Genomic DNA, 18,625 nt, shown 5'->3' with positions numbered 1-18,625 from the left:
CACCAAATACATCCAAATAAGTCGTCAAAGGATTCACTGCCTCAAATACCCAAACAAGTTCATTCATTGTGCCGAGACTTGTCGTATACCACTATAGTTTTATCGTCCTCGGGCTCAACAAATGGATTCTCCATTTCTTTAGTAGTACCTCCTCCAACAATTACAAAACCCATCAGATCCTGTTTGTAAGCCGGGATGAATTCCCCTGCAAATATAAAGGTGTAACTGTCGAACAGTTTCGGCAGCTGAAAGAAAATACAAAACATTTTTAGTTATCATGGAGAATTGAATATCATATGGAGGAGGAGGAGGAATCAGACAGACAAAACTTATATTGTTCAAATACCGCATTCTGCCAGCTCTTGGACCGCCCGCAGTCCCATGATTATCTCGCTGCACCTTGTACGGTTCCTCGTCGACGTAACATTTATATCTGATTGATGATTTTATCCCTGTACAAAAGCAAATGGTATTTTTAGTTTCATATATGTGAAAATGAATATTGAGTAAACAGTTAAGAATAACAGAGCCTCACAATCAATGGTAAGGACCCAACTCCCGTTCAATATTGCCTTCAATACTTTGATAGTGCGACCGCATCCACCATTAGCATAGGTGGATGCTATGACGTGGGTCACATCGTCTCGCCACCTCATTGTCACCGTGGCACCACATGTGTTTGCATATTGTTGCATCAAGTGCTATTTAAGAACAATCATAAATATTTTAGATAAACAGGATGAAAACTTAAACAATATGGAAAAAAAGGGATATATGTAAAGAATAGTACTATATCTTCACTTGTTAATTGATTTGGACATAAAATTCAGTCTTTGCCAAAGTTTTGGACGGATGCATTTGCGGTTGCCTGCACATGCATGAGAAAAAACAGTCTTTCTTAGTATTTAATAGGGTTTCGTGGAAATAATATCCTAAATCCTAACACTATGTAAGTTTTCCTAAATAAGATGGATTTTCATTCAACGTGACATTTGGAGAGTAGGGTTTCCCTATAGATTAACGAGAGAACGACATCCCATAACATAATCTAGGGTTTAGTGCAAGTCATAATCCTAAATATAAAAAGTATAATATTTAGGAGTACGTACCATTATGGAAAAGTGAAGATGTTGCTTCTGGTCTGGTCGACGGGGAGCCGGTTGCGAATCGCCGTGAAAGGAGGCAGGAAGAGAGAGAGAGATGAATCGGGCGGAAATGATTATAAAATAATCATATTAGGGTGTATATATATTCATGGAACCTGGGCAAACAAGTCTTCTCTCGAAAAGCGACTATTCATTCCATTTCACATGACACCTAGACCAGGGGCGAATAAGTGTTCTCTCGAAAAGCGACTATTCCTTCCACTTTACATGGAACATGGTCTAGGCGAACAAATATTCTCCTACAAAGCGTCTATTCATTCCATTGAATCTGGGCGAAGGGTATTCTCTATGAAAATTAATTATTTGAAGCGAATAAGTATTCGCTTTCAAGCGTCTCCTCGTAAAAAAAATTAACTAAAAAATTAAAAAATAAATTTCAAGTAATTGAAGCGAATATTTGTTCGCTGCATGTAATTTTTAATAAATTGAATTAATATTTAATAAACAGAAATATAAATTCAATGTACTTTTGGCCTTTACATACAAGGGTAAGTGTATTTACATGACATGCAAGTGGTCTTCTCATTTATGGGTTGGGGGGTTTACATGCAGGTCAGGTTAAAAATAAATCAAGCGAAGATTTCTTCGTTTTCATTCTTCTCCTCTTAAAAAAAATAATAAAAAAATAAAAAAATAGTGAATTAATTGAAGCGAAGATTTGTTCGGTTGCTGCATGTGATTTTTAATAAATTGAATTAATATTTAAAGAATGAAAATATAAAATCCATGCAATTTTGGTCTTTATATACACCGGTAAGTGTATTTACATGACAGACAAGTGGTCTTCTCATAGGAGGGAAGGGGGTTTTACATGAACGTCAGTTTAAAAATAATTGAAACGAAGAAATCTTCGCTTTCAATCGTCTCCTCGAAAAAAATAAAATAAGAGTGAAGTAATTAAAGCGAATATTTGTTCGTCTCCTGCATGTCATTTTTAATTAATTGAATTAATATTTAATAAACTGAAATTAAAAATTAATAATAATAAAATATAATAAATTAATTGAAGCGAATATTAGTTCGCTGCATGTCATTTTTAATAAATTGAATTAATATTTAATAAACGGAAATATAAAATCCATGTCATTTTGGTCTTTACATACACGGGGTAAGTGTATTTACATGAAAAACAAGCGGTCTTCTCATGGGTGGGTATGAGGGGGTTTACATGAGGGTCAGGGCTCCTGGGCGTGGAAATCTTCGCTCCCTTCGCTTCTCACCCTTCCCTCTGACATGGTGCCCGGAGCGAAGATATCTTATCCGGGTTTCATATGAATATTATATTATTTCCTGGCGTTAACAAGCGCTGCCGTTAACGGCGTCTGGTGTGAACCCGGAATGAAACCCGGATTCCGGATTCTCCCTCCCTCCGTCTCCTACCCAGATTGATTTATTATTATAATAATGCTGCAATTTGATTGGTCCGCAACAGGGGAACACAGGAATCGGTAGCACAAGATCTGAACTGAATTAAAACATCTTTAACATTACAAAAATAGTTCATAATATTAACTAAAACACTAGTTAAATAATAAATCAACCAAAAGAGTTCACACTTGATTGTCAAAGAATATATATTTTTTTTAAGTATTTACAAATTTAGTAAATATATTTATTATATCCAAATAATTTAAATTTTCTTTTATAAATGATATATGTGAAGACTAGAACTTATCATTGATTAAATAAGTTTTAATCTTGTGCCAATTTGATTTTATAATTTTTTTTTATTAAAATATAATTTATATTTTATTTAAAATTGAGTAAATTAAATGATACAAATAAATTTTGTTATAATTGTTTTCTAAAATATAATTGATTTAATTATTGTGTAGATTAGAACAAACTTTAAATAAAAAAAACAAATTGAAATTTATTTGTACACAAAATATGCTTCCAATGTCTTCGTGAATCATAAGAACTCAGAGATAGAGAAAGATGAATTCCTGAAGAAGAAGAAGAGAAATAATCGTGGATTACGAGTTTCTGAAATTGGAAGTTTGGAAAGCTGTTGATCGAAGTGAGCTTCCAGCCACGGACATAATCAATTAGCTCGCTCTACAATTCAGGTTCTATTCATAGAATTTAGAGTTCATTAACTTCTCTGTGTTTTCTGAGTTTGAGAAAAAACGTGTAAACGATGCCTGGTAGCAATGCTTATGTGATAGAAATTTCATTGAATTTCATTGAATTTCATTGAATCTTCAGTAGATTACTTTCTGAAAAATATACATAGGGTATTTAGGGCTATCGACTAATCCGGGATGGGGGATAGAAGTTGAGATACATTTCCAATCTGGGTTGGGGCCATTCCTAGTTAAAGGGAGATCCTTGGTTCATTTCTAACTCTCTTTTGTTTTGATTTTTTTGGGTCCTCAATCAATCTTGCAGACGATATTGAAGTGGGAAGCAGCTGCAGGTGACTTCAAGTCAAATTTGAGAATGAACAGGTTTTTCTTCCAAATCTTGCGTTATGGTACCTGTTTTTGAGAGTTTTAACTATCTTCCATTATGGCGTGATAATCAACCAGAGCTATAGGGTATAAGATGTTCATGTTTGTGATTACTATTTTCACATTTATGTCGAAATGCTGAATCGCATTAGTAATGTGTTTGGTTTTTACATCGATTCGACTCATTTCACTGTGGTAACTGTATAGATTGTTTAGGGTTTATTGGAGCTGTAATTATCTACATTATTGTAATTGATTAGTGTCTTATTGGTTGTATGATAGATATGCTTCCTATTGAAGGATTATTTCCATTTTGTCCTGTATATTTCGCCTTGTACTTTTCTCTTGAATTCTGGAATTTCCCAAATGATCTTCTGAATTGAACCTTTGTGAATTCAATATCGTCTTCTTTATTGCTTTGGGTTTATAATTTTTTGGTATTAAGATTTGTCCTTTATAACGCCTGTGTTATGCACACATAGGTTGGTCTCCAAGAGAGTAGCTTGCTTTATTTATCGGCCGGAACTTGCTAAGAGAGCCTTTTGTAGCAATGTGGCTCCAGAATTATCTGCTTCAACACATGGACAAATCAGTAATGTAATATTTGTTCCTTTTAAACTTTAGATATCTCATTTTGATTTTTGGTGGTTGTCCTTTCTATTAAAAAAAGGAGAAAAACTCTATTCACATTAATAATTCAGCAATCTGTCTTTATAGTGCATGTTTGGAAGTATCTTTGAAAAAGATGCAATTCCTTTAACTCTGACACAAGGTGTTATTTCTTTGCATGCAGATAATATTATCTTATTTCCTACTAAAACAGCAAGAGAAAGAATGATATAAGTTGTTAGTCATTTCAAACTTTCTAATATCCTTCTGTATGCCACTCTATAACTTTTCAATGCTTAAGTTTTCAATTGGTTGTAGAATTTGCACAATGCTTTTTGGTTTATTTTGATAATAATTTGTGCTATCCTATATAGAGTATCAGATAAATACTTGGTTGGATACCATTTCAGATAATTGCAAAGTAATAAAACCTTCATTTAATTGGTTGCAGGAGATCTCTATAATTGTATGATTTATGCAATTACTGGAAATGCCAAAATGTTGTAATTTATATGACCTGCTAAATATATGTATTTGTTGCTCTATTAATCCACATGAAGTCACATTTAGTAGAGTTTGAAGTGTTTGGTCTCTGTGTGGAAGTGATCACGTATTCCACAGTTTTATTTGAAACTAAACAGGGAACATTCAATCATTTTTGCTCCAAGCAACATTTTTATGACCATCAGAATTTACATCTTTCCTTGTCATTTGCTCAAGAATATATGTTCTTGTATGTTAAAATGTTGTCACATTTCATTGCCTTAGTTCCTTGCATTTAGTTAAATTTTATATTTTTCTATTTCATTTATAGCTTTTGAGTTAAGTGGGCATTAAAATGTTTTGATCAAATGTTACAGGAACCACAAAATAATACCTTTAAAAATACCCCCCAACATGACATTGTTATTGTTGGAGGTGGCATGGTTGGCATGGCTCTAGCTTGTGCTCTAGGTAAGTATTTGTTGTCATTCATCCTTATGCTGCAAACTGACAAGTATTGGACTTTACATTGATGACATTTCTTTAATCACTCACAAGGTTAAACTGGAATCAAATATATGGATTCCTTAAACAGTCAGGGAGTAAAAGGTCATGTAAATTGAAATGAGAGAGTATAAGTTTCTTCTAAGGAAGTATCTTGTTCTATTGTCTGTATGCTTATATAAAAATGAATTCAAAACAAGATCTGCAGCATACCATTCTGACCTTCAGAGGACAGTTATAGATAAGATTAATTTTGTAAGTTTAATGCATCCTCTGCTGCGAAAGAAGCAATGTTTCTTTTGGACGATTTAGGACATCCAGGTCTCTCCTAATGTAGTTTTATGCAACCATTGTTAGACCTCTTTCTTGATCTAGGCTTCTTACAATTCCTATATCTCTTCCCAAACTTGCTTATGTTAACTACTGGAGGTTTTGATGGCTTATAATTAGTTAGGAGAAAAGATTTTCTGAAGGAATGGACACACGAAAAAAAGTTGTATCATGGCTTATGTCCTCTATCAGTTGAGTTGTAGTTATTAGACCTGTAAATGTAGATCTTAAACTCATGCAGATCACCATTGCAGCTCCAACAAGCCTCATATAATGACGTCAGATATTTCACGATATAACAAATTCATCATGGAACCTACATGATGTTATTATATGATTGTAGCAAATTTTGATCTCATTTTTTATTTGGTGAGGTGAATTTTATGCTTTTCATATATTCTTTTCCCAACAAAGGACAAAAAGAGTTTGTGAACAATCTTTTATTTCCTGGTATGCTAGATCAAAAGGTGAGGTGTTATGCTTATCAGAAATAAAGAAGAAAGAAGTGTGAGGCACTTTTTAAGGAGAAACTGCTCATAAGAGAACCTTTGAAGTTATATCATGCAATGTTCTGTTTCTCGTATTCTAGCTAATTTGTCTTTGTAAACTGTTTATATTAGCCTGGATATATTTTCTGCAGATGCATATTTCACAAAAGTTGCAAGTAATTGTTACTGTACCAAATATCTTTTCTATCTAACATCAGCCTTTGTTTTATGTTCTTTGTCCTCCCTTTTTATTGGTTTCCCTCAATAAGTGATATTGGATTGCATTATCTACAACACTTGGATTTTTTTAGTTCATTCGAATAGGCTTTAGTTTTTTGTATCCATTGATTGTTTTGTAACTTAAGAAGATTACTTCTGCATATCTGGTCTCATTTTTGCCTGCAGCAAACACACCATTGACAAAACACTTGTCTGTTGCAATTGTTGATAAAAATCCTACTTTGGGGAAGGAAAGCAGCATCAGGAATGAGGATCCCCCAGATCCCAGGGTCAGTACCATCACCCCTGCATCTATGTCATTTCTCAAAGGTACATTTTTGAGATCTACTTTTCTATTACATACATACCTTAAGAATCGTTTTTCTTCTATATACATGCATTGTGCAGGGAAAAAATAGTTTGTTCTAACAAGACTTCTGTACGGTGTACTTATTTTAGACGTGATTGCCGAATCACATGAGAGTTCAGGCTCCAAATCCCTTTCCCATCACTTTCCTATTGTAAATAGTAGGTTTTTCGATCTATATATGCAAGTAGTAAACTTTTTTTAATATGGTCATGAAGGCTTGAATCCACAACCTTGTGGCCATGAGGCTTGCGCTTTACCAATGAGCTAAACGAACCTTCAAGTAGCAAGCTATTGTTGCTTTCCTGATGAACAAGTACCCATTTCATTCTTTAAGAGATTGCACAAACTTAGCAGAAACAATGAATGCTTGGATTGTGCTGTATAATGTGGCAATTATTGAGAAGCTAAACTTTTTATTCAAAACAGCTTGCTGTTGTAGAAATATATGTATCAACAAAATGAATTTGAGAATATCTTACTGGACTTTATGGTAGAAGATTTAATTCACATGCATGTGGAAAACTTATTTGTTTCGGACTCTATTTGACTTATTGAACAAAACCACAGAAGTAGTTGGGCTGCCCAAAAGCGACGCTACGAGGGGCAATAGCTTTTGGCGCTATATGAGCTATAGCGACAAAAGCGGGGTTATTTGAAAGTGTATAGCCTATAGCCCCTTATAGCTACAAGTAGGCGCTACGCTATTCGCTATAGCTAGCGCTACGCTACGCTACGCTATTCTCTATAGCTAGCGCTACGGGCGCTATTGACAACTATGGCTGTGCAAATGCTTGTAGGTGTACTGAGTATAAAAATGCCAATGTTATGGAATTTTCTAGTGCCAAGACACACTTGACTTGAATATTTTTTTTCTTAATTATTTACTACTTGCAACTCATTCTGAACCTCTATTTTTGGGTGAGGTCGGACTTTTACCTATATTTACTGTAATAAACTCTTTTAACCACTTCTATTTTTATGAAAATGGTCCTAAGGTTGCATAAACCTTAGCTTCTGGGGAACACTCTATTCTAATATGATGATGGCCTTTTGTGATACATTCAAATAGAAGGCTCATCTTTTAGTTTGTAGTGGAGATAACATTTATCGACGAGATACTGATAGCAAAAAAAACTTTAGATAACAATAAGCACACTTTTTTCAGATATTGGTGCTTGGAAGTATGTTGAACAACACAGGCATGCTTATTTTGACAAGATGCAGGTAATATTTTATGGTTCTCCTAGTTATTTATATATTTGCATGGGAAAAAAATTGATGGATTATGCTTCTTTTGTTAATGTACTCCATGTCTTATAATCTCATCACACAAACTTTGCTTTCATTCTTGATTCGTGTCATGTCATATTCCAATTGATTTAATTACCAAATGGATTTTTTTTAGGTATGGGATTATACTGGATTAGGGTACACAAGGTATAGTGCAAGAGATGCAGATAAAGAAGTACTAGGGTAAGAGCATTTTCACAGGTGGCAATTTGTATTTGTCCTTTTTCTGTTAGTAATGGCAGATCTTGCTTGATTTATTCAGCTGCGTTGTGGAGAATAAAGTCCTTCATAGGTCTCTCTATTCATGCACACAGGTATTAAGAATTTGATTTTTGTATTTACCAAACTGTTAGAAACTTCTTCATGAGAGATCCATGGGTTTGGTGTTGATATTTCATTCCTTTTTATTTCCTTGCCTCTTGGTAATTTTACTATTTTTCTTATCCAATCTGGAATATTGTTTCCTCTCAGTTGGCTGCTTCAAGCAAAGACTCTTTCCATAATGTTTTCAGTTGTAGATGTTTCTTATCCTTTTCCTATTCATTACCTACTCTTTTTGGCTTTTACAGTTCGATCTCTTTGATCAATTCATTCTTCTTGTAAGTTCTTTGACAATATAGTTGGTAGTGTGTCCATACAAAAGAGTGTATAAGACAGATCTTACAAACTTTCGTACCCTTATTATTAGGTAATTATAACTTTTTAATTTTTAATTTTGTGACTTGGGCACTCCACAGTAATGACCCCTTTAAATCAGAGCGTTTTTTTGTGTGGAAATAGAACCCAAGACCTTTTGGTCTCTTAGGTAAGACCCTTGCCAATTGAACTACCCTGGTGGGTTAGGTAATTATAACTTATGATAGTATGCATAGTTAGTAATGAAAATGTGAAGATGTCATGTCCTACCTTCGTTTACATTATCAATATTTCAGTAACTGTAGAAGAACAAAAATGGAGATCAAAATTTAGAAAATAAACTAGGTAGAAGAGTAGTTGGAGAAAGGAAGGAAAAGTAGCAAGAGCCATGTGTCACGGCCCATTCAGCTCCAGTGATCTTATAAGAAAGAAAGAGAGTTTAGTGTTTTACACCAAATACAGCTTAATGTCACGGGCTAAAATTCGACCCGTGCGGCACTAAGCTAAATCGACCCTGATTCTAGCTTAGAAAGCCTTTCTAAACACAATGCAAGAAGAACTCAAACACAAGAAAGGACTTAGAGAGAGAAAACACTTGAGAATAAGATTATATTGAAAGAATGCTTGATAATTACAATGAAATACCTTCAGGGTATTTATAGGACTTACACGTATTAAATTAGGAATTACGTCTAATTACAATTTAATTACACTAATTTAGGATATTCCTTCCATAACAAGAATATCCCTACCTAATTTAGAATATCCCTTGTAATCTCTTCCTTAATTAGAATATATATTATAATCCTTTCCTTGATTAGAATATATCTTCCAATCCCTTCTTTAATTAGATTATCTTCCAATCTCTTCCTTGATTAGAAGATTCACTGGGCCCACGTAGGTAACTGGGCCTCTCCTTGGCTAAGAAGATTAGCGCACTATCAGTCCAAGGCTTTATTGAGCCTCGACATCCTTCGGGATTGGGTCGTGACTCTAATGGGCCGTGACATACTCCCCCACCTTAGTCGTGGCCGTCCTCGGTTCGACCTTGGCATGATATTCTTCAACCTCTTCCTTGAAACATTCCCCACACGGTCCCTCGTATCTGTGCACAAGTTCCATGAGCACAGATTACATAGACTTGCATTCTGGAATATCATGGAAGTACACCTCGTGGCTCGATGTTTACACCCCATAAAAATGGGACGTGACATACTCCCCCACCTAAGTCGTGGCCGTCCTCGGCACGACCCTAAACCGGTGCATGATGATCTTCTTTCTGGCATCCCCTGAGCGCTCTTCCTCCCCCTTTGCACGTCACGACATCGGGTGCACTTATGGTCGCCAGCCTTAACCGATATAAGACGTTTCCCACACGTCTCTCGATTGAACACAGTCCCTTGAAACTGCGCACAAGCCCCTTGAGCACAGACCGCATAGACTTCAATAATTGCGGGGGCAACTTCCCCCTTTCCATCGTCCCCTTTCGTAACTGCACACCCTCTCAGATCTGCCCCTCTCTTTATATTCTCGGTGTCTCCCTCTGAATATGCCTGAGCACGACATGCTTCCTTTCCCACGGACTTGGTGCGAGTGAAGGCAAACTGACTTTGGCCCACGTTGCCTGTGGCCAAACCTTGTGGATTTAATGGTTGTGTGTTGTCTTTGGCCTTGAGCCCCTCGAAGGCTTCGACACACGCTATCTGGACTTCCTCAGGTGCTTCTTCTTTTCCCTTGGACCCGTCCCCATCATCCATCTTGGCAAAAGTGGCAAATATCTCTTTACCACGTTTACGACCTCGAACGAATCGCATCGCCGAGAACCTGCTTATTCCCTCTGATTCTCTCCTTGTTGGAATCACGCTAGTCTTCCCGTGATCCAAAATGATTAAGGAATCGGAATAAGGCATTATGCAAGCGCGTACCTGATCGCACCATTCGAGTCCCAACACTACGTCGTAGTCTTCCATTGGGACCAAGGTAAATGAGACTGTCCCATTCCAGCCTCCGATCCTGGTGTGCACTCTCCTAGCCTCCCCATTTACCGGCTTGGCTACATCGAAGGACTTCACCATCCCTCTTGTTGGGCTGATCCGCAGACCCAACGCCTTGGCTACTCCTTCTCGCATGAAGTTGTGTGTAGCCCCTGTGTCTACTAGTGCCTTGATGCGCTTTCCCCCGATCCAAGCTTCCACAAACAAAGAGCCCCTCCTTGTTCCCTTGTCCGGCTTCGCAACACTAGTCTTCACAGCATTGAGCAGTCTTAAGGATCCTATTTGAGCCTCTTCTTCCTCATCAGAGGACTCAGTTCCTTTAACTGCTGCAACCTTTTCCCCCTTAAACGGGCACATAAACTTTATGTGATTATGAGCACCACAAATATGACAGGTTATTGGCTTACCCGAGTCATCGGTTTGCCTCCCTGAGTTTTTATGTGCATGCCCCTTCTTAGATGGGCGGTGTCCCCCACCTTTCTCCTGGTCCTGTGGGCGGTCTCCCCCACCTTCTTCCTCATCATACCTGATGAACTTTGGCCTGTCCACCGACACTTTGAGCTCTATCAGTCTTTCTGCAACCGTTATTGCCTCGGAAACGTCCCGCACCTTGGCCCTTTGCAGCTCCAACTGTGCCCACGTCTTTAGGCCGTTAACAAACGCGAACAGTGCCTCCTGTTCCGTTAGACTAGGTAACTCGAGCATCAACTCCTGGAATTCCTTCACATACTCCTTGATGGTCCCTTTGTGCACAAGTTGACTCAACCTTTTCCTAGCTTCGTACTCAGCATTCTCTGGGAAGAATTGGCGTTTGAACTCGGTCTTGAAGTCTTCCCATGTTTCCATCCTCAAGGTCCCTCGTTCAATATCTCCTTCTCGCCTCCTCCACCACAGCAATGCCATCTCTTGTAGGAAGAAAGGTGTTGTCTCCAACTTGTCACGATCATCAAGTATGCTGGATGCTCGAAAGTACCTCTCCATGTTCCAAAGGAAGTCCTCCACTTCCCTTGCACTCCTCGATCCTTTGAATGGAGTTGGCTTAGGAACATCCATCCGTTGAGGTGCCGCACCTCTGTGTTCCCCTCCATTCCTCGCAATCCGTCTTTCCATCGATTCTAGCCTCTCCAAGATCTCCCTCTTGAGAGTCTCAACCATTGCATGGACTTCTCCCCGGATTGGATCAAGCACCTTCTGGCAGATGTCATTAACCTCCCCTCGAACCAATCCTAACACTTCATCACGAATGCTACGATTCGAACCGTTAATGATCCCCATTAACTCATTCTCCAACTTTTCAGCACCCTCGTCCAACATCGTTACCTTCTCGGCCACCGCGCTAAACACTTCGAGAGCTTCTTGGTGATCGCTCATGCCTTCTTCAAGCCGGGTCACCCGCGCTTCCATGGCAGCACCTCTCTCGGCGGACTTATCCCTCTTGGATCCCTTGTCCTTATGTTGGTCGGTCGGAACCTTAGTGACGGTAGTTCGTGAATCCATTTCTTGCAGCTTGAATGCGGAAATACAACCTTGCTCTGATACCACTTGTCACGGGCTAAAATTCGACCCGTGCGGCACTAAGCTAAATCGACCCTGATTCTAGCTTAGAAAGCCTTTCTAAACACAATGCAAGAAGAACTCAAACACAAGAAAGGACTTAGAGAGAGAAAACACTTGAGAATAAGATTATATTGAAAGAATGCTTGATAATTACAATGAAATACCTTCAGGGTATTTATAGGACTTACACGTATTAAATTAGGAATTACGTCTAATTACAATTTAATTACACTAATTTAGGATATTCCTTCCATAACAAGAATATCCCTACCTAATTTAGAATATCCCTTGTAATCTCTTCCTTAATTAGAATATATATTATAATCCTTTCCTTGATTAGAATATATCTTCCAATCCCTTCTTTAATTAGATTATCTTCCAATCTCTTCCTTGATTAGAAGATTCACTGGGCCCACGTAGGTAACTGGGCCTCTCCTTGGCTAAGAAGATTAGCGCACTATCAGTCCAAGGCTTTATTGAGCCTCGACATCCTTCGGGATTGGGTCGTGACTCTAATGGGCCGTGACATACTCCCCCACCTTAGTCGTGGCCGTCCTCGGTTCGACCTTGGCATGATATTCTTCAACCTCTTCCTTGAAACATTCCCCACACGGTCCCTCGTATCTGTGCACAAGTTCCATGAGCACAGATTACATAGACTTGCATTCTGGAATATCATGGAAGTACACCTCGTGGCTCGATGTTTACACCCCATAAAAATGGGACGTGACATTAAGCAACAAATGATCCTCTATAGTGTTTATATACTACTAAGAACCATGTAAATCAATTAACTAGAATTTCATAAGCAGTTTATATTCTTTGGATAACTGCTTTATTGTTATTTTGTTACGTCACTTCATAACCGCTACAACTGCTATAGCTTCAATCCGCTACAGTTCCGTTCATGTCAAGTACTCTGCTCTAATATTATTTCTACAACTCCAATCAGCTACAACTCTGTCCATGTTAAGTCTCCTGTTCCACTGCTACTAGTGCTCTGGTTCCTCTGCTACAGATAATCTAGTATATAAGTCTTGACTTGGGTCATGACAGAAGACTCATTTAGCTTAGTGCTAATGCGTAAGACTCTTTTTCGTATGGTCATGGGTTTGAGTCTATATTGACCATTTTCAAAAAAGAAAAATTAATGTAAAGGTAACAATGGAAAAGATAACCACATTATGGATAAGACATAGTAAAAGGTCAGTTAATTAAAAAGTAAAAAATTTATATATTGTTGTGTTATAACCCAGTTTTAGAACTAGGGCTTTGAAGAAGGTATTGGGATAGGGGAACTGGCCATATTATATGGAAGATTACAGAGAGAAAAGAGATGAGAAAAACAGATATTAAATTAATTTCTCAATTATTTAGTAACTGCCAATAAAAGATCTTTTAAGGCCATTTATTTGCCTTTTGAAGACATTATTTTCACCTTAGCATCTACCTTTACTTGCATGTATGCCATTAACCTTATGCTACTTTTTACAATCCTAAAATCAGGTAAACCTGATGATCAAGCGAGGAGGTTGATTTATTGTGTTAACTGCAGATATTTTCTATGGTCGCAGACCTTTTTACTTTTTTTTGTCTCCTCTTGAGAAATAAAAAGACCTGGTGAGATGGAATCTCCTGGGATCCAAGATAAATAACTCCACTGTTAGGTAGCTTCTGCACTTGTATTGTATGGATTGTTCCCCTTAATTTATTGAATCTAAAGAGCTTGTGAAGGTTGAGTTCTATTCCTCTTTGATGCAAAAAAAATTGCTCTCTTTCGGTTTTCCCATTTTGGAATTCTCTTTACCTTCTGTTCTAAAAATATTGGTCTTATCTTTCTTTTTTCATTGTGATGTTGACTTGATGGACCTGTCATAGGTTTATGTAATTCACATGATTTCTGGAAGTTGAAATTATATTAACTCCAGCACCTCCTTTTATATATGTTACTTAATATATATATCTTTTGGATGTGAACATTTCCCCCACTAAAACTATTTTTGTTTAAGCTACATTTAATAAGATGCCTTTTCAACCTTCTTGAATATAAAAGTGAAGTATAAAAAAAATGTCTATAGTATATTAGTAACTATGTAAATTTACTATAACCAATTCACATAAAATGGATGAACTGATTATAATTGATTTAGAAACATGCATACACCACAAATCAAAATGCATTTTCTGGAACGATTTATCCAAATAGTTCACATGCATGTGTTAATGAGTCTGGTACAACAAATTTAACAGCATCTGATGTATCAAGCATGGCCAATTGCACTGACAACAATCAAGTGAATAAAACATTTTGAGTATTTTATGTCGATCTTTTGTATCTGCATTGACTTCATTTTCTGAGCCTAGTGGAATAACTATGTCAGGATGCAGATTCAGAAAAGACAATTTATCCATCAAGATTATCTTCATTGTCTGTGTCTCCAAGCTCGTCATCCACTCAAGGGGGTTTAGCTAAATTGGAACTTGACGACAACACTAGCTTGTTTGCAAAGTTGGTGGTACTTTCTTTCTCCATGTCTCTACAATTAACTTTTCAATAGAATAAGAGAAAAAGGTATCAGGTATTTGTGATATACTCAAGGCCTTGTTTGATTTGGGTTATTTTAGTTTAATTTCAAATAACCCACTATTCAATCAACAATCTAATCATTAATCATATCATTCAAATAATTAACCAAAATGCTCTCATCTTTTTAATATCTTTTTTTTTTTCATTATATATTTCTGCCCCTAATGTCTTTTTACCAACATAACCCCAAATAAAAAGGTTTTCAATAACCTACATCAAAGAAGATTATTTGGAATAACCACATGGTTATGTAAATAACCCAAGATCATACAAGGCCTAGGAATATTTTGGTATGCATGTTAAATCTGTGATTTGGATCTGTAGATTGGTGCTGATGGTTCCAAGTCACACGTCAGACAATTAGCACAATTTGAAACAACTGGATGGAATTACTCACAAAGTGCAGTCATCTGTACAGTATTACATAGTACAAAAAATGGATGTGCATGGCAGCGATTTCTCCCTGCCGGTCCCATTGCACTTCTACCAATGGGTGATAATTTCAGCAACATTGTCTGGACAATGAATCCGAAAGAGTCTGCTGATTACAAGTTAATGACAGAGGAGGATTTTGTTACAGCCATAAATCACGCTCTAGACTACGGTTATGGCCCTCATCCTAGATCAGAGTTACTGAACATGGGAAGTATGTTTTCTTGGCTTAAAGCAGATGTGACATCATCAGCTAGTCAGCATTTTGAAGTTCCACCAAAGGTGGTGAAGCTGGCTTCTGAAAGAATGGTGTTTCCATTGTCGTTGATGCATGCTAATAAATATGTGTCGAAGCGTTTAGCTCTTGTTGGAGATGCTGCGCATACTGTTCATCCCTTGGCAGGTCAAGGGGTAAATATGGGATTTGGAGATGTATCTGTTCTATCAAAAATCATTGCTGAAGCTGTTGCAGTAGGATCTGATGTGGGAGAGGTACATGATCTTCATCCCTTACCATTTATAAATCGTTTATTCTTATGCATGCATTCGCATACGTAAAATATCAGGAAGCCTGTAACTAAAGTACATATTGCATGTCCTCGAGAATTAGTAATATACCTTGTTTTTCTATTTTTTGAAAATGATCATACCACTGAGCTAAATGAGCCTTTACCTGAATTTTTATTACACTGTAGATTTTTGGATGGTGCAGATTTTATAGCCTTATCAAATGTGTTGGTGGGTAATTGAAATGATGTCTGACCTTCATGTTATACAACTTCCTCCGGATTAGAAGAAAATAATTGCTGTTGGCATTTATTAGTCAAGATTTCCTTAATTTCAGATGGACAAAGATTAGGGAATTCGCTTATTTTCTTTTGGATTAAAGTTCATTTCGATTCCTGCCTTGCATCAAATGCACATTCTATTCAAGTCAGTAGGGTAGCTCAAGTGAAAACAGTATTGCCTAGGAGACCGTCTCAGAAAATTCGATTCTCACTAAAAACGCCCTAAGTTGAAGTGAAGGGTCATGACTGAGGGGGTCATGCTAGCTTCCTAAAATTAAAATGCTCCTTTTGATTCCTCAACTTGTGCCGGGATCGTTATGCTATCTATATTTACTTTTAAAAATGGTTCAAAATACTCAACGTAGTCAATTCTTTATTAATTATGTTAAGTTTTTAAATCACCTCTGCACAAATGCAGCTTCTTAATCTAAATTATTGATTAAAATATTATAGTTTTCTCCTAAAATGCATACTAAGACATTAACAAGGTCAACTATAAATGATGACCGCAACTAAATTGACCCATTTTTAAAAGTTGAGAAAGCAAAATGACTTATTTCTTTCTTTCTTTTAAATAAGGTCAAATTTCATTATAAAGGTGCCAATAGACTGTAGAAGTAAAACAAAGGAAACAAAGACTAGTATACATTATTCTTACATGAGTAGAGAAATCTCCTAAGTTTATAATTCCTCTTGGATAAGTAGATTACCTAAGGCTGCAGTTATGGGAAAAGAATCAACCCCTAGGTGTCCACCCACCAAAGCAAATTAATAGACCTTATATTAAGTGCTTTAGTATCTTTTTCTTTGTTGCCTTCCAATATCTAACATGTAGCAATAAATTGAAACAAAAAAGAAAGCATTAGTAGGAAATGAATTGAGGAAATCAGTTCATTCATTTCTTTACTTTCGCAATAGAAAAATGTTGCTGATTATTATATATGTGAGGTATACAAGGTGAAGAAGGATCCAATGCATTTGTAACAAGTATGGAATTTAAGAATAAAGATGAAATGATTTTTTTTCTTCAACATAAAACGCTTCCAGATGAAATCGAACCCGTGACCTTTTGGTCTCTTAAGCCGACTCTTACTACTAGGCTACCTTGGTGGGTTAAAGATAAAATGATTAAAATAACAGATTCAAAGAGAGATAAGGTGAGACACAGAACAAATTAGGATACTAAGTTCAACACAACTTGTGCCAGGTTACTAACAACTTTAAAGAACTGTTTGTGCCTCGTTAAAAAAAGAGTTATGTTCCTTCTTGCCTTTGAGGAAAGAAAGCAACCAACTCTTCTTGCTTGAGTAACTGACATATTGAAGATTTAATTCACTATCCTGGACCTGATCCATTCTGATATCTAAATACCAGCTGGTCATGAGGTTGTTGTGTCTCAGTTATAAGGGCTATCATTATTTACACCCAAGTTATAGTATTTCTGTGCATTTACTGATTTACTCATGACAACATTCTTTTCTAGTCAACTTTTCAGCATAAGTAACCAAATATTTGTGGAATGAGTTCTTCTAAAACTTGGCATTGCAGGTCTCTCTTCTGAAGAAATATGAAGCTAATCGAAAAGTAGCGAATATTTCAATGATGGCAATATTGGACAGCGTTCAGAAGGCTTATTCGGTTGATTTTGGGCCTCTAAATGTTGCGAGAGCGGCTGCTTTCCACGGGGCACAACACATTTCATTGCTGAAACAGAGCATTATCTCATATGCATCAGGTGATGGGAGGCTACCTCTTTTTCCATGAAGATATATAAGGAGGATAATCATCATTTTCCAGTGATCTAGTTCAAATAGTTGTTGGCAACACTATTTAAGCTTTGTATATTTGGTTCATGTATGACTGTCAGGTTTGCTTCTGTCTGCATTTGACAGGATTGATTCAGGGAGACCTTATCCTTCATGTTTTTGTTAATTCAGTTACGTTGGAAATGTTAAATACTTAAAAGCTGAAATAACCCATCAAACCTGTAAAAAACAGCTTAGATTACCTACGTATTTTTAAATTGTCCCAATTTGAGTTCTTGTTATTTTTTTCTTGTTTAAACACCAATCTGGTTCAATTGGCTCAAATGGATCTATGTCTAAATTGACTTATGCTTTGTTTTTTTGGGGGATATTTGAGATTATTTCTGAATACCGTGTAAAAAGTGATTTTTAGGTAGATGATAAATAGATTAGAAGATAGTTTATTTGAAAATAACGCGAGTAATATGTATTTATGTTGAATGAGAAAAATACATTGTTATAGTCTTGCCAATCTAATGCCAAAAAGGAATTTTAGATTTTCAAGATCTTTGTTTTGGAATTTGGATATCTATTTTAGATACCAATTGCATGTTTTAATTCACAACTCTTTCTATTGGGGATTTAGTAGCTCCCTACTCTATCTTTCAATTTTCAATATCTATTTTGGATATCAATGTCTATTATAATCCACGACACTTTTTAGGGTGAGTTGGTTTTGTGAGTTGGGTGGCTAACTTTGACCATTCTCTTTTTAACTTGGAGTGGATTTAATAAATCTGTCTTTCTACATTCGATATAGACTAGGGGTTTAACGACCGGTTAAACGATTCTAGTTAAGTTCGGTTTTACTTTTTATTTTATAAATCGGTTAATCGACCAATATTGGTAATGATTTTACCGGTTTTGGAACCATTGGTTTCAGTCAGTTAACCGGTTTAACCGTGAATAAATAA

The 18,625-nt window shown here is 36.5% G+C and overlaps 1 protein-coding gene across 1 annotated transcript; it reads left to right on the top strand.

Moving 5' to 3' along the window:
- The first annotated feature begins 3,074 nt into the window (after positions 1 to 3,074).
- Positions 3,075 to 17,963, top strand: LOC124911536 (ubiquinone biosynthesis monooxygenase COQ6, mitochondrial). Its single transcript, XM_047452036.1, has 11 exons — positions 3,075 to 3,235; positions 3,558 to 3,616; positions 4,102 to 4,216; positions 5,089 to 5,182; positions 6,439 to 6,582; positions 7,788 to 7,846; positions 8,028 to 8,095; positions 8,175 to 8,226; positions 14,481 to 14,615; positions 15,011 to 15,610; positions 17,455 to 17,963. Exons 2-11 carry the CDS (start codon positions 3,609 to 3,611, stop codon positions 17,668 to 17,670), a joined length of 1,491 nt encoding a protein of 496 aa, XP_047307992.1. The 5' UTR covers positions 3,075 to 3,235; positions 3,558 to 3,608; the 3' UTR covers positions 17,671 to 17,963.
- The last annotated feature ends 662 nt before the right edge of the window (positions 17,964 to 18,625 follow it).

The sequence above is a fragment of the Impatiens glandulifera genome, chromosome 8 (genome assembly GCF_907164915.1).
Source record: "Impatiens glandulifera chromosome 8, dImpGla2.1, whole genome shotgun sequence".
NCBI classification, from domain to species: Eukaryota; Viridiplantae; Streptophyta; class Magnoliopsida; order Ericales; family Balsaminaceae; genus Impatiens; species Impatiens glandulifera.
This window is presented reverse-complemented; position numbering and strand designations above follow the sequence as displayed.

Excerpts from the sequence above, each read along its gene's own strand:
- LOC124911536 (XM_047452036.1), top strand. Across the intron at positions 8,096-8,174 it reads GCAGATAAAGAAGTACTAGG|CTGCGTTGTGGAGAATAAAG; the intron begins GTAAGAGCATTT and ends TGATTTATTCAG. Across the intron at positions 15,611-17,454 it reads TAGGATCTGATGTGGGAGAG|GTCTCTCTTCTGAAGAAATA; the intron begins GTACATGATCTT and ends TTGGCATTGCAG.